At 38.0% G+C, this 14,257-nt stretch overlaps 1 protein-coding gene across 2 annotated transcripts in view; it reads left to right on the forward strand.

The window, feature by feature from the left end:
- The first annotated feature begins 243 nt into the window (after positions 1–243).
- The window catches only part of ST7 (suppression of tumorigenicity 7), a 204,862-nt gene continuing 190,848 nt past the window's right edge, over positions 244–14,257 (forward strand). For both annotated transcript variants that reach the window (XM_008581019.1, XM_008581028.1), the window contains exon 1: positions 244–681. In XM_008581019.1, the coding sequence (XP_008579241.1) occupies positions 660–681 (22 nt within the window). In that variant the 5' untranslated portion in view covers positions 244–659. The remainder of the gene's footprint in view (positions 682–14,257) is intronic.

The following is a 14,257-nucleotide window of genomic DNA, read 5'->3' on the forward strand; positions in this document are numbered from 1 at the left end:
CTGCATGATATCTTTGTGGTTAGTTGCTATAAAGCCAAAACCAGTACAGTATTTAAATTTCTTTGAGGTCTCCTTTACTATGTGGTCTCACAGGATGAAGAGCTGGTCCGGAGGGGGAATATATATGTGGCTCTTACTCTTGTGCATTTTGTGACAAAGGAATTCCCCTTTGAATCACACTGCTCCCCTGAAGCCCCTGGAGCCTCTGGCTCAAGCAGCGCAGTCGGTCTGTGCAGTGTCCCTGACGTCATCCAGCGTATGCATAAGCCCTGCTATTGTCTTACTGCTACAGCAGGGCTGGGGATTGCAGTATCCGCTGCTGCTCCCAGTCCTGTCCCTGCGGCTACCTAGTCCTGCCTCACTGCATCCTAGAAGAGCCACTTCGGCCTTCCTTTGCCTAGTGGATTTTCAAAAGCAGCTCTTCAGTTTTTGGTGCTGTAGGAGACCATGCTTTTCAGTCATACGGCAGAAAACAGAAGCTCGTAAGAAGAATCTGGCAGCTGGACACAGGCTTGGACTGCATTGTCTGGCTTCATGACCCCTGCTGTGTAGCCGGCTCATCTCATCACTCTCTCACACACACTCTCCTCTCTTTTTCTTCCTTCCTTTCTTTTTTTCTTTTCTTTCTTATTTTTTTAAAGCAGCCTCTGGAGCCAGCCATGTTTGGCACTGAATCTTCATGTAAGTAAATGGATCCCACTTCTCTTCTATTTAGAAATCTGCTTGCTGTCATTTGTTTCATTGGCTTGGAGTTCATATCGTTTTGCAATAGGTCATTAGCAACATTTGTATTTGGGCTCTAATGATAAAGGAATTGATCTCAGGGAAGGGACTCCCCTTAACTGGGTTAGTCATCCTTCAAGCCAGGGATGTCAAAGTGGTCAAAACCAGGTCTCCAGGAGGAAGGTAGGAAGACAGGATCCAGGCAGTCTTCCCAGAACGTGTTAATTGATGGGATCAGGCCTGTCGCTGATCTGTTGTTGTAGGCTCTGTAATGGTGCTTAAACCCTAAAATAGATACTGAGAGGATCTGAGATGATAGTGTTTATTACAAAGGAAAGAAGGGCTTACATTTTTCATCTAAAGAGAGAAAAAGATATCATTATATACTCTTCCTCCATATTTTTACAAAACATAAATGTTGATGTTATATGTAGATTAAAAAAAGAATAAGAAATAGCTTTATTTTTGAAGATGGATTTTTTTTTTCCACAATGGCTCCTATTTTGATAGTGTCATAGTCCAGCAGCATTGTATCTGTCTTAAAACTTACACAATGAAATTGCTTTGGTGCAGAGCAGGCCTTATACAATGGGCTGGGCTGGACAGCAGTTGCAGATAACTAAAATTAGTATTTAAAAAATGATAAGCAACCTATTTGAGGATTACTTAATGTCAGATATAGAATAATGAAATTTGTCAATGCGGTTGTATAGGCTCTGCAGAATATTCTGTCATGTGTGAGCAAAGATGACAGTTAAGAATTTCTAAAGAGACTCAACCTGCTGGACTAGAACATTAAACATTGGCGAGGCACTGTCTTTGCTTGGTTGAAAGGGATTAGGGTAGGAAATGAGGAAACATATTTTTTATGAATTTGTAATTTAACCTTTACTTTCTGATCTCAGGTGCTCAGTGTGACTATTTGTGCATAGTTGAGGTTTATTGCAGAATAGTAGCATTTCAAGAGAGCTAATAATTCTCAGTTCTTTTGTTTCTTGATTGGCTTTTTTAAAGGTTTGATTGTTTTTGTCATTGCACTGTGGAAGCTTTCCGTCTTTCAGACTACCACACTGCCTAATCAAGGTCAAGGTAGAATAACAGTGAAATGTAATATCCCATTCAGTATGTGGCAATATAATTTCCTAATAATTTAAATATAATTTTTGAATTCACTTAATAGTACCTTTGGAATTATTGTCATCCAAGAAATAGAAATAGATCATTAAGTGGCAAAGACCTTCCACTTTCATTTCAGTCATGGAATTTTGTTTATGTAGGAATCTACGTATGTACAGAAATCTTTATATACTAGAGGAATATTAGTCCTATTACTTTGTTTAGCTGAAATGGAAGTTGAAACTGAGTTCTTGGACTAGAGACTCTAACATTGGCCAGTTTTACCAAGCAGACATATAGAGGCTTTCTTGATCATCAAATCTGATCTTTTGGTAGTATCACCCATGTGCTATGTGGTATGTTTGAAGACTGCTGGTTGCTTTTTGTCTACATAGCTACCATGTTATTGAACAGAACAGAGTACCATTCAGAAGACAGAACACTATCATGCAGGGTTTTAGCATTTTTTGCCTTTTCTGAGTATTAAGTTTTGTTTCTTGCTTATCCTAGAAGACCATAGGTAGATTTGAACTGTTAGTGGATGTTAAGTGTTAAAAATGGGCTGCCTTCTTTAGATAAGGAGATGCCGTATGTCTGCACTCAGTTAAAAAAAGTGTATTTTCTTTGTGTTTTCAGGCATAGCTTCTACGCCTTGGGTTTCCATCTTTGGGAGGCTATTTTATAGGCTTGAAACTATCAATATTTAGAATATTCAGACAAATAGTCACATTTGAAATTCTAATTAGTTTGGAAGGGATCTCCCAAACCACTTAAGGTGTTCTTACTGAATTGTCATAAGAAATACTTGTCTATCTACCCAATGTACAATGCTATGGTCCTGGAAAGATTAATTTTTTTCTAACTTAGAATTCTGATTTCGTGATTCTTATCCTTGATTTCTGATTTCAGTGTCTTACTTGTATTGCTTTTACTTTTTAAATTGATGTATGATTTATATACAGTGAAATGTGTAAGTCTAAGTGTGCTGCTTATTGAATTTTTGCCTGTGTTCACCCATAGAACCACTACCCAGATCAAAATACAGAACATTTCCATTTCCCTGGGAAGTTCTCTTGTGGCCCTTCCCAGTCAAAATTACTTCTCCTTCTTGCTAAAAGGTAATCATCATTCTGACTTCTGATGACATAGATTTGTGTTTTAAATGGTTCTCTTTAATTTTCTTTCTTTCCTCCTTGCTCAAATATTGATTAAGTTGATTTTATGTTTCAGACCTTGAAGCAAGGAATTTGCTGTAGTCTGGGTATCATGTTATAACATGTTCTTTCTCACTGAAGTGATATTCTTGATTTAAATACCATCCTGCAGGGCCTCCCCGCCCCCAACAAAAAGCCTTTAAAATGACAAAAAATTTACCTGGAAGAATAGACCCTCGTTAATCAAAGTTAAAGACTTACACAACTATGGCAATTGAATTAACAAGTTCTCTTTTATGTCTGACGTTATTTTAGTCAATATCTCCAACAGTACCAGTCTCATCTCTCTGACTTAGTGGTTCTGAATCTCCCACAGTTGTATAGATTGGCCACAGTCAATCTATTTTGGGCCAACTTTTAAATGGTAGTGTTCTATAGTCTGTGTAGATTAATCATTACAAAGCAGGAAGTGTAGTTTCTGTAACTCTTTTACCATCTTGATGTGTGTATTCCACTGATGTTTTTCTTTTACTGAAATTTCCCATGTCTAAAAATGAGAGTAGTGTGCCTGCTCTTTATCTACTTTGAGGAAATCTAATTTTAGTTTCTGTGGTCAGAATAATTTAGGTGTATGAAGAAAGTACTGTTAATGAAGTTTTGCTGAGGAGGGTGGTCATTGAAATGCATATTTGGGATACTTCATTTGATTTAATGATAGTTTATATTTTAAAATCAATTAAATTCCTCAAAATTAAAAAAAAAACAATTTTCTGGTAAAATTTTTAGGGGGAAACATTTGCAGGGAGAAAGGGAGAAAACATTTTTTTCTTTTCTTTTTGTGGAATAGGGAAAACTGGTTTTACACTGCTGCCGTTTGATTATATACTCACTGATAAAGCTGGTTATTCTCCCAAGTGTGGATACTTTAAAGATGATGAGCATTTATTCAGTTAGCATTTGTTGGGCTCAGTCCTTCTCTTTTCTCCCCTCCCATTTTTAACCTTTTCAGTTCTCAAGGGTACCATTTAAGATGTACTTTGGTGGGAATTGTCCTCTGGTCTAACACATTATTGTGTCTTCCAGAGCACCTGCCTTATTAGTCCAGTGAAGAGAGCAACACCTTAGCTGCTGAGAAATGGGATGTCCTCTGGGGGCAAACAGCATCATTTAATCCCTCCTCCCCAAATTTTGTTATAGTTATAATAAATTAAAAAGAACATCTAGAGCATCTGTGAAGGGAGTAAAGAAATCACCAAAGTTCCAGCGAAGCATTGGTAAGACCCACCCACCTGAACTTAGTGAAGATAAGGAAACAGTGGATAGTTATGTCGGAGGTCAAGAGTTCTTTTTTAGCTCTGGTGTGGTTGGTCCACACGCCTTCCCTGCCATTCTCTGGATGCCAACATCACCTTGGGTAGGTAATAAGGTGCTGGAAATACCCTATGTGATTTGTTTGTCATGAACACCAGAAGTTCATCTGTTGCCTTTTATTTTTATTACTGATGAGTGCATTAAGTTGGAACTGATGGCTTCCCAGTTTTAATAGTGAGTGTGGTACCATGTTACAAGGTAATTATTTCAAATTTTGAGCCATTGTATAAGAGACAGTCAAATGAATATACTCTAAGCAATAGTAGGTCATCAAGATACTGTAATTAAACAGGGATTTTTTTGATAAAGAAACAAGTGAATCACACACTTTTATGTGCATTTCAGGGCCATTCTTAACAACTGGTCACATGCGAGATTAAACTAGGATCTATTGTTTTGGTGTAATTGTCTGTGAACCAGTTGAGATGTGAATAGTGACTATGCTCATTCAAAAATGACTATTCATAACTGGACCATTTCTCAATATAAGCACCTAGTTATTAAATAATTGTGTCAGAGACTGCTGTTTTTGCTGTTAGTATGTTTGGCATTTTGGTACCATATTTTCTTTTTCCTTTTATTGGTATTTGTCATTTGAAACTAGGAACAGCAGCCATTTTCCTTTCCTATAATTTTAATCTGGCTGTAGATATTTAGCTGTGTTGGATTTTAGATGTTTTCATCTTACTTAAAGGAAAAATAGAAATACTTAAGTGTATATACAAAAACTCATTTCTAAGTCTACACTTAGAGCACTGAATGTAAAAGAAAAATATTATTACACAACTTTAGATAAGTAGAATACCACAGACTAAGTCACAAATATGGAAAAATAATTATGAATTACAGGGATTTATGTGGGGACAAGGTCATACAGGTGCTTGGGAAGCTAAAGCTCATATAACATTTTTGACTTACTGTATTATCCTTTCTTTCCTTCTAACAACATACGTCCTGATGTTAAATTTCCTTTTGAGTTTCTTGGCTGTTAATAGTTGACATTGTAATTTTTACTATCAAGAGAATATTCTAAACTAAATAAGGATGGACAATTTTTTCTTCTAAATATTTATACACTTATTCTGCTAGTACAGAAATGGAATAAAAAATATCCAGTGGTTATTTTTAAATTCTCAGATTTCTTATTTTCACTTCAGTATTGGTCTCCCTAATTGTTAGTCTGTAGTTTGTTCAGCAAAAATTACATATGAGTTTTCAGTGATTTGTTGTTTTCATTGTCACTATGGACCAGATTCATATCCTTAATAAACTATGGGGAGTTTGTTGGGGAAAATTACCATATATGGAAACTTTCCCCATAGAATCCCCATGGAGTTACACAGGATATGAATAGGATTCATTGTTGTTATGGATTCTGAGCTGCAAAACCCACTGACATGTTTATTTTTTAAATATTAATAATAGCTTCTGCCTTAAATTTTGTCAAAATATTAAACTACTTGTATGAGACTACTTGTATATGGAGACTACTTGTATATGTAGACTACTTGTATGAGACTACTTGTATACAGTATGAGACTACTTGTATATGGGACACTACATCATAAATTGTATGGTCATTTTTTGTGTTTTTTTTGAAGAGTATTGATAACCTTCCATTTTTTCCCTAATCATTATAAAGCATTAATTAACATACTTATTAATATGTTTTTAACTAGAAAATGCACATTTTTGTATTATTTAGAAGTCATGTTTACTATGCTACAGTAGTAAATTATAAGATTTTCACTGTATTTTATTTGTATTAATAATGGATTTAGATAATTGTGAACTGAAAAATGAAGATGCAATTTAATGCATGTTGTAGAAATGGCAGCAATCACATGCCAGATGCATGGGACTAAGTTCAGAGATTCTGGCTCTTGATTGCCTGGATTCAAATCATGGCTGTATCATGTTCTATCAGGATTTGGCCATCTACATCTAAGCTCAAAGTGTGGCTTATTCAGTGAACTCTTGGAGTTAGGGGAATTGGCCTTATGGGGTCAGGACATCTGTACCAGCATGGGGCTTATCAAGGGACATCTGTGAGAGTAGAGTCCAGCAGTGGAAAAGACTGACTAAAGAAAAGGGAACTGTTACTTCCTAAGACCGGGTAGAAGACTGGAATTTCCATCATGGGAATCTTTGAAGGGACTCAGTAGGAAGTCTGAATGGAGGAGACTGAATAAAACTGGATGAAATGGGTCAGGGTTGCAAATGCCCAGCATATTTTTCACTAGACACTCCTGTGGCAGGCATCACTAATTGGTCACAGTACTCTTACAGGACTGGCCTACTCCACTAAAGGTTGGAATTTTCTCCACTTGAAACACTTTATCAGTGCCAGTATTTTCCACATTAGTGTGAGTAATACTCATATAATTAAATATTTAAATAAACTTACACTTACCAAATTAAGAAAAAAATTAGAAATTTTAAGTATTCCCGAAATGACCTTTTAGGTGTAAAATAAAAGCAGCATTCTATGTCACATTATGGTTCTCAGTAATGTCTCAATGGTTTAATGATTCATAGACACCATTGGTCTCTTTTGGATGAAATTAATACTAGTCGAAGACATAGTCCCAAAGTGTAGCAGGGTACCTGGCATATATCAAGCACTCATACTCTTTAAAATTTGAATTTGCTGTGGTTTAAGGTAATATTGTTGAAAATATGATGTGTGGGCTCGTAGGGCGTTAATATTAAATTTAATAACATTTTCTAGGCTAAGTAGTTTATCACACATAACTGGAACATGTCAGAAATATGTAAGTGAACACTTCTTGTCATCCTTCAAAGGAGGAGCAGAATAGTAACATATAGACTTTTATTACTAAGCCCAAATTTGTTAATGAGTGAATTGACATATACTGATAATTTGCTATATACTGATAATTTGACTGTCTGATCTAAGTTTACTTACTATTTTAAAGGTTATTAAGTAAAAATAATGAGTTACCATAATCATCAGTTTATGCACAGTACGAAAACAGAATTGTTTGTTTGCAATCCTAATATAATTTCAGAAACTAGAGAAATTATTTTCTGTTTCTTTTGAGGGTTTCAGAATGTTAAGATTCAGGCTTTTTTGGCATGTTTTGGGCAATAGTGAGCCTGATTGGAATGCATGTGGGTTAGGAAATCACAGTGACTTCACTAAGTATTCTTTACTACATCCTTCACCTTTGTCTACTTCTAGGACAAGTAGGGTCAGAGGAAGGCTTTGGTAAGGTCTGGCTTGTGATATACATGGGTGGTCAAGTTGGGCTTGCCTCATAAGTCTGGAATTTCTCATCTGAAACTTTTCTAGATTTGTTTTAATATAACGGTGTTTCCATTATCTGTTGCCAAATAACAAACTACCCCCATATAGGGGTTTAAAATAAGTTCTATGGGTTGACTGGACCCCACTGCTGGTTCTCATGAAGGATCTCTCTAGCGAAGTTGCTGTCAGATTTCTGTTGGTGCTGTAGTCATCTAATAGCTCATCTGAGCTGGAGGTCCAAGATAGCTTTAGCACACGTCTATCAGTTGAGGCTGGCTGTTGACCTGGGGCTCAGCTGGAGGCAGAAATACCTTGGTTTCTTCATGTGGCTCAAGTTTCTCCCAGAATGGTGCTAGATTCTTAAAGGGAACATCCTATGACCAAGCATTCAAGAGATCTAGGTGAAGCGAAGTTTCTTATGACCTAGCCTCAATCTCAGAAGTCACTTCCACCGTATTATATTGGCCAAGCAAGCCTCTAAGATGAAACAGATTTGAAGGGAGGGGAGTTAGATTCCTTCTTGTGGTGAGGGAGTGGCAAGGTCACATTGCAGAAGAGCAACGTGGGATGGAAAATATCAGAGTGGCCATCTTTGAAAAATATAGTTTTCCACAAATAGTCTCCAATTTATTAATTTTGTCCCCCAGAAGTGCTGCTGGAATTTTCTAAACCAGGGTTCTGCAAAATTTTTCTGTAAAGGATCTGGAAGCAAATATTTTAGACTTGCAGATGAGTCTCTTTTGCAATTCTCGACTCTCCATTGTAGCACAAAAGTATCCATAGAATAATGAGTGTGACTATAAAACTTACAGTGTTCCTATAAAACTTTACTAATGGATGATGAAATTTGAATTTCATATAGTTGTCACATATCAAAAATATTTTTTGTCCCCCCCACCCCCAATCATTTAAAATATGAAAAAACAATCTTAGCATAAGAGTCATACAAAACCAGGTGATGGGCAGGTTTGGTTCCTGGGCATTAGTTTGCTGATCCCTGCTCTTAGTATTTGATTTAAGTTTCATTTTTAATGACTAAAGAAATGAAAACAAAGAACAATAGATACATTTATATACTATAAATAACTAATTTTGATACAGTAGGAACTAATGATAGGTGAAACTATGTCATAAATGATTGACTTTATAAGCTCAAATTTATAAAATTTAATAAATGTGTGTTTTAGATATTGGACTCTTGCATAACATTTTGTTTAAAAAAAGCTTCTGTTAAAAATGAAAGAAAAAAATAACAAAACTCTAGGACATTTGAAAGCTTCAATTCTAATTTGTTCTCAGAATAACACTAGGTGACAAAAGTAAAACAGAAACCAAGACCTTCTGTTTAATTCAGTTCCTTAAAGTTTAACTAGGTATCGGGGGCACAGTTGGTTAGAGCACTTGTTGTAACACCAAGGTCAAGGGTTTAGATCCCCATATCAGTCAGCTACCAAAGGAAAAAAAACACCCCAAAACTAGGTATAGGGGTGAGGCAGTGAGAGAGGGAGAAAAAAGAGGGTAGTGGTAATGAAACTATATGTTTCTCATTCAGTTAAGGCAGTGTAGATGAGATTTTTTTTGACACCAGTGCCCATGAATCAAAGAAAAATTGGTTCTTGTTTGAATTGGCATTGTATAATATGCAGAATATGGTAGGGGAAACCAGTTTTTTCTTTAAATAACTTTATTGATAATTAATTTACATATGATAAAATTGACCCCCCTTTTAATGTTTGAATTTTGACAAATGTATATATACAGGTAGTCATCATTATCATTACAATCAAGATTAGAACATTTCCATCACTCCAGAAAGTTCCCTGTGCCACTCTGCAGTCAGTCCCCATAGCTAGAATTTCACATACGTGGGATCATACAATACATACTACTTTTGTGACTCACTTCTTTCATTCAGCATAATGTTTTAAGCCATGTTATTGTAGCTAATGGTATTTCACTTCTTTTTATTGCTGAGTTGTAGAAATAATATAATTGGCTCATTCATTTACCTCTTGATGCTGAGTGGGTTCCACTTTTGGGTTCTTACGAATAAAACGGTATGTGTAAAAATTCATGTATAAGTCTTTATGTGGACATATGTTTACATTTCTCTTGGGTAAATACTTAGGAATGCAATTTTTGAGAAACTCCCAAACCATTTTCCAAAGTGGTTATACCATTTTACATACCCACAGCAATGTATGGGATTTCAATTGCTTTATATCCTTGCCAGTATTTGGTATTGTCAGTCTTTTAAATTTTTGCTAATTTAGTGCATGTGTAGTGATATATTGTAATTTTAATTTGCATTTCTCTCATCCTTAAAGATATTGAACATCTTTTCATGTACTTATTGTTAGCCATTTGTTTATCTTCTTTGGTGAAGTGTCTTCAGATCCTTTGCCTGTTTTTAAAATTAGGTTATCTTACTATTGAATTTTGACAGTTCTTTATGTATTTTGATACAAGTTCTATCTCCGATATATATAGACAATACTTTCTTATAGTCTGTAACTTTCCTTTTTATTTCCTTTATGATGTTAAGTTTCTAATTTTGATGAAGGCCAGTTTATCAATTTCTTGCATCCTATGTAAAAAAATTTTTGCCTATCTTAAGGTCATGAAGATTTTTCCCTTTATATATTTTGCTTCTATGTGTACTATGATCCATTTACAGTAAATTTTTGTGTTTGTTGTATGGTAATGGTGGATGTTGATTTTTTTTTTCATCAAATGAATATTCAGTAGTTCCACCACCATTACTTGAAAACAGTATCCTTTCTCCATTGAATGGGCAACTTTATCAAAAATCCGTTGATCCTATATTTCTGGTCTTTCTATTTTTTTCCAGAGATCTGTATATTTATCCTTAGGCCAATACCATAATCTTTTTTTTTTTTTTTCCTTTTTGTCTTTTTTACTGACCGGTACGGGATCGCAACCCTCGGTGTTGCACCCACGCCGCGCTCAGCTAGTGAGCGGGAACCGGTCACCACATGGGATCCGAACCCTCGGCGGGAGCGCCGCCGCGCTCCTACCAATACCATAATCTTGATTGCTATAGCTTTATGATCCCTTTTGAAATCAGGTAGGGTGAAGTGTGCCGAATTTGTTCTTTCTCAAAATTCTTTTGGCTATATCGATCCTTTCATATTCCTATAAATTTTAAAATGTGCTTGTCAGTTTTTACAAATAGACCTGCTGCTGGTGTTTTGATTGAGAATATATTTAATCTATAGAGCAATTTGGGAAGAGTTGACATTTTAACAATACTGAGTGTTCCAATTCATAGACATGGTGTATTTGTCCTTTCATTTTAGGTCTTTAATTTCTCCCAGCAATGGTGAAATCAGTTATGAAACTGAAAGAATAGCTAGTGATTCTTTCACTGATAAAAGAATACTTATTTGGAGTGGAGTAACTTATATCACCCACCAAATATATGTTCCTAGGGAAAGTATAGTAAAATATGAAAGTGGTAGTATGAGTAAAACTTTATTAATTTGAATTTGGAGGACTTACTTGCACTTGTAAAAGTCTTAACCTGAAAAATGAGATTTCACTAAATATTCTTTGTCAATGCATATAGTGGGCATGCCATTTGGGCCATATGGGGTACAAAAGCTCTCCAGTACCCCAAAAGTCCCAAATACGTCTGTACCTGAGCTACTGTTGTGAGTCGAGGGTATGCCTGTATCTTATCTATAATAGCTTCTGGAATGACCCTTGTCTTACCTAAGTAGACCAGTCCCAGGAATTTGACTGACAGCCCAGGTCCTTGCACTTTGGCTGTGTTCATGGCCCACCCACATTATTCCAAATGACTTAGCAGCATTGGAGCTGCCTGGGTTAAATCGGTAAGAGAATCAGTCATTAATGTAGTGAAACATTGTAACCGTGTTGGGCCTAGTCCACTTAGCTAGGTCTCCAGCCACCAAACCATGACAGATGGTTGTGCTATGCAGATAACCTTGGGGCAATACTTGAAAGGTCCACTGTCTTCCTTCCCAGGTGAAGGCAAACTGATCTTGGCTATCAGCCAAGATTGGAATAGAGAAAAAAGCAATTGCAAGGTCCAGTACATAAGTTCCCAGCTGAATTGTCAGCTGATCCATCAAGTCATGAATGGAAGGCACAGCTGTGTGCAAAGGAGGCACTACTTTGTTCAGTTCTCTATAATCTACAGTCATTCTTCAGGTACCATCAGGCTTTTTCACTGGCCATACTGGAGCATTAAATACTGGAGCTATGAGCCAGACGAATAATGCCAGCTTTCCCTAATTCCAATATAGTGGCACTTATCTCTGCATGTCCTCCTGGTAGGTGATACTGCTTTACATTAACTACATGTCTTGGCTTGGGTAACACCTGTGGGTCACGTTTAGCATATATCCTCAGAACATAGGCTTTACTGTCTGTATTTGCAGCCGAAACTCTCCAACTGTTGTTTGCAGGTGCAAACCATAAAGTACATCCATACCCAAGATGTATTCAGCTACTGGAGATATATATACAGTATATACACGAGGTGGTAATCTTCCTGTGCCCAGTGGCAGTGACACAGCTTTGACCTCAATCATATTTCCTCCATAGCCATCTATACAAACTGTGGCCCTTGGATACTTATCTGGATTGCCATATATTAGGCTACATTCTGTGCCTGTATCCACCAATGCCAAAACATGCTGCACATTTGTCCTTGACCAATATATTGCCAATTCAACATGAGGCCTCCAGTCCTCGCCTGCCCCCAAAAGACGTGTACCTTGGCCTGCTCCCTAATTAAAATAGAACAGTTCATTTGCCTCCTTGGGAGCAAACAAAATGTCCTTTAAATCCACTGAGTGTACCTTGCTACCTGTTTCCGGACGTTTAGTAAAATGCTGTTCAGGGTGCAATTGCTGCCACAAGGCAAACAGAACTGCATTTGGCTGCTGGTCAGTTTTCTTTTTATCAACCCCTGCTGCAAGCCAGTCAAGCCACATCTCCTTACGACTAGTCTTGCTTGGTCTCTTTGGGATAAAATCCCTGGCGTTTCTTGGGGGTTTGGTCTTAGCCACCTTTTGGACCCCTTTTGCTTGTCTTCTATCTTCTACTTCACTTAAGCCGGCTATCATGGTCATTACCTCATGTATAGGATGACCAATGTATGGGGCCAGTATGGCCATCAGTGACTCAAAGGATGTTGATGGGGCATTTTGCAGCACTACATCTGTCATTCTGCCTGTAAAGTTTTCATTGTCCGGGCCACGAGTGTTCGCATTAAATATGGACCACCGCATCCCCAGCTCTCGAATGATTTGGACTAGCTGAGCATACGTTTTCCATTTACTAACAATCTTGGGCAGTGTTTGCCCACATGGTTCAAGCAGCTGCATTCACCTAGTCCATCAAGGAGTGATTACTTCGCCCTGGTGCGTATCTGTGGCTATTTTGCAGCTGCTGCCTCAGGGATGGGTGTATGGTAATGTAGGCCAATTTCTCCATTTCCTCACCAGAGCATACCACACTATCCAGCCCTAGGTCCCATAACCACAACAGCCAAGCAGCCAGGGTCTCCCCATGTTTCTGCCTGAGCTGTCTCCCCAAGCCAACCAGTTCAACTGGGGTATACGGGACATAGGTGGTGAACTGGGTCACCTGTGGATCACCCACTGGTTGTCCATCTGGTCCCGTAGGCTGCTCATGTCTCAATTTCTCATGCACAACAGGTCATGCCTGGAGACGCATGGTTTCCCCCAACTCACCACTGGGTTGGTCGTCTTCCCTGGTGTGAGGCAGGAATGGCCAGTCGTTGCATGTCATCCTCCAGGACATTTATCCATGCTTCCAACAACTCTGCTTTCTGCTGCAAATCTTGATCAGTTTGCAGCATAGTGAGCAATAGCCATGCTCTGGTCAGCAGAAAAGTGGCCACCGGGCACCACATGCTCAAGGATAGCCACTTTTCCTCCCCTTCCCAAGGGGTTTTCCATTATAATGCCTGGTCTATGCTGCCTTGCAGTACAGTCAGCAGCAACCAGATCCTGGTCAACAGGAAGGTGGCCATAGGGCAGAGCATGTTCAAAAGTAGCTACGTTTCCTCCTTCTTTCAACGACTTTCGGCTCCTGTACCTGCTCAGAATCCCGTCGCAGACTACACCAATTGTTGGGCTCTTTTACCTGCCCGTAATTCTTACTGGGCCAATTGTAGAGCTACGGCTGGGTCTGGAGTTCACAGACCCCTCAATCCCATTGTCCAAACTGGGTCACCAGACCCCTCACATGCAGGTCTATGAGCTAGGTAACTGGGAAAAAGGTCCTTGGAAGCTGTAGGTTGGAGAGCATGGCTGGACACCCGAGGTAGACGCCAGCCAAGGCATGGCGCCGGCCAGGCACACTAACTCCACCCACACATAAATTATTTTTGAAGACTATGCCACACCACCCCCAACCAGATGGGCAGGCAAGGGGGCATGAATAAATTATTCTATTTTCCCAACAATATCTAATGGCTATAAAGCAATGAACATCAACTGCATCCACCCTTGTTTTAGGCAACTTCTAAAACAGTAGTCCTGTAGTAACCCCAGTTAACTGGGGTCTTTCTTTTTTTTTTTTTTTTTTTTTTTTTTTTTTCCGT

The sequence above is a fragment of the Galeopterus variegatus genome, unplaced genomic scaffold (genome assembly GCF_000696425.1).
Source record: "Galeopterus variegatus unplaced genomic scaffold, G_variegatus-3.0.2 Scaffold89, whole genome shotgun sequence".
In the NCBI taxonomy this organism is placed as follows: Eukaryota; Metazoa; Chordata; class Mammalia; order Dermoptera; family Cynocephalidae; genus Galeopterus; species Galeopterus variegatus.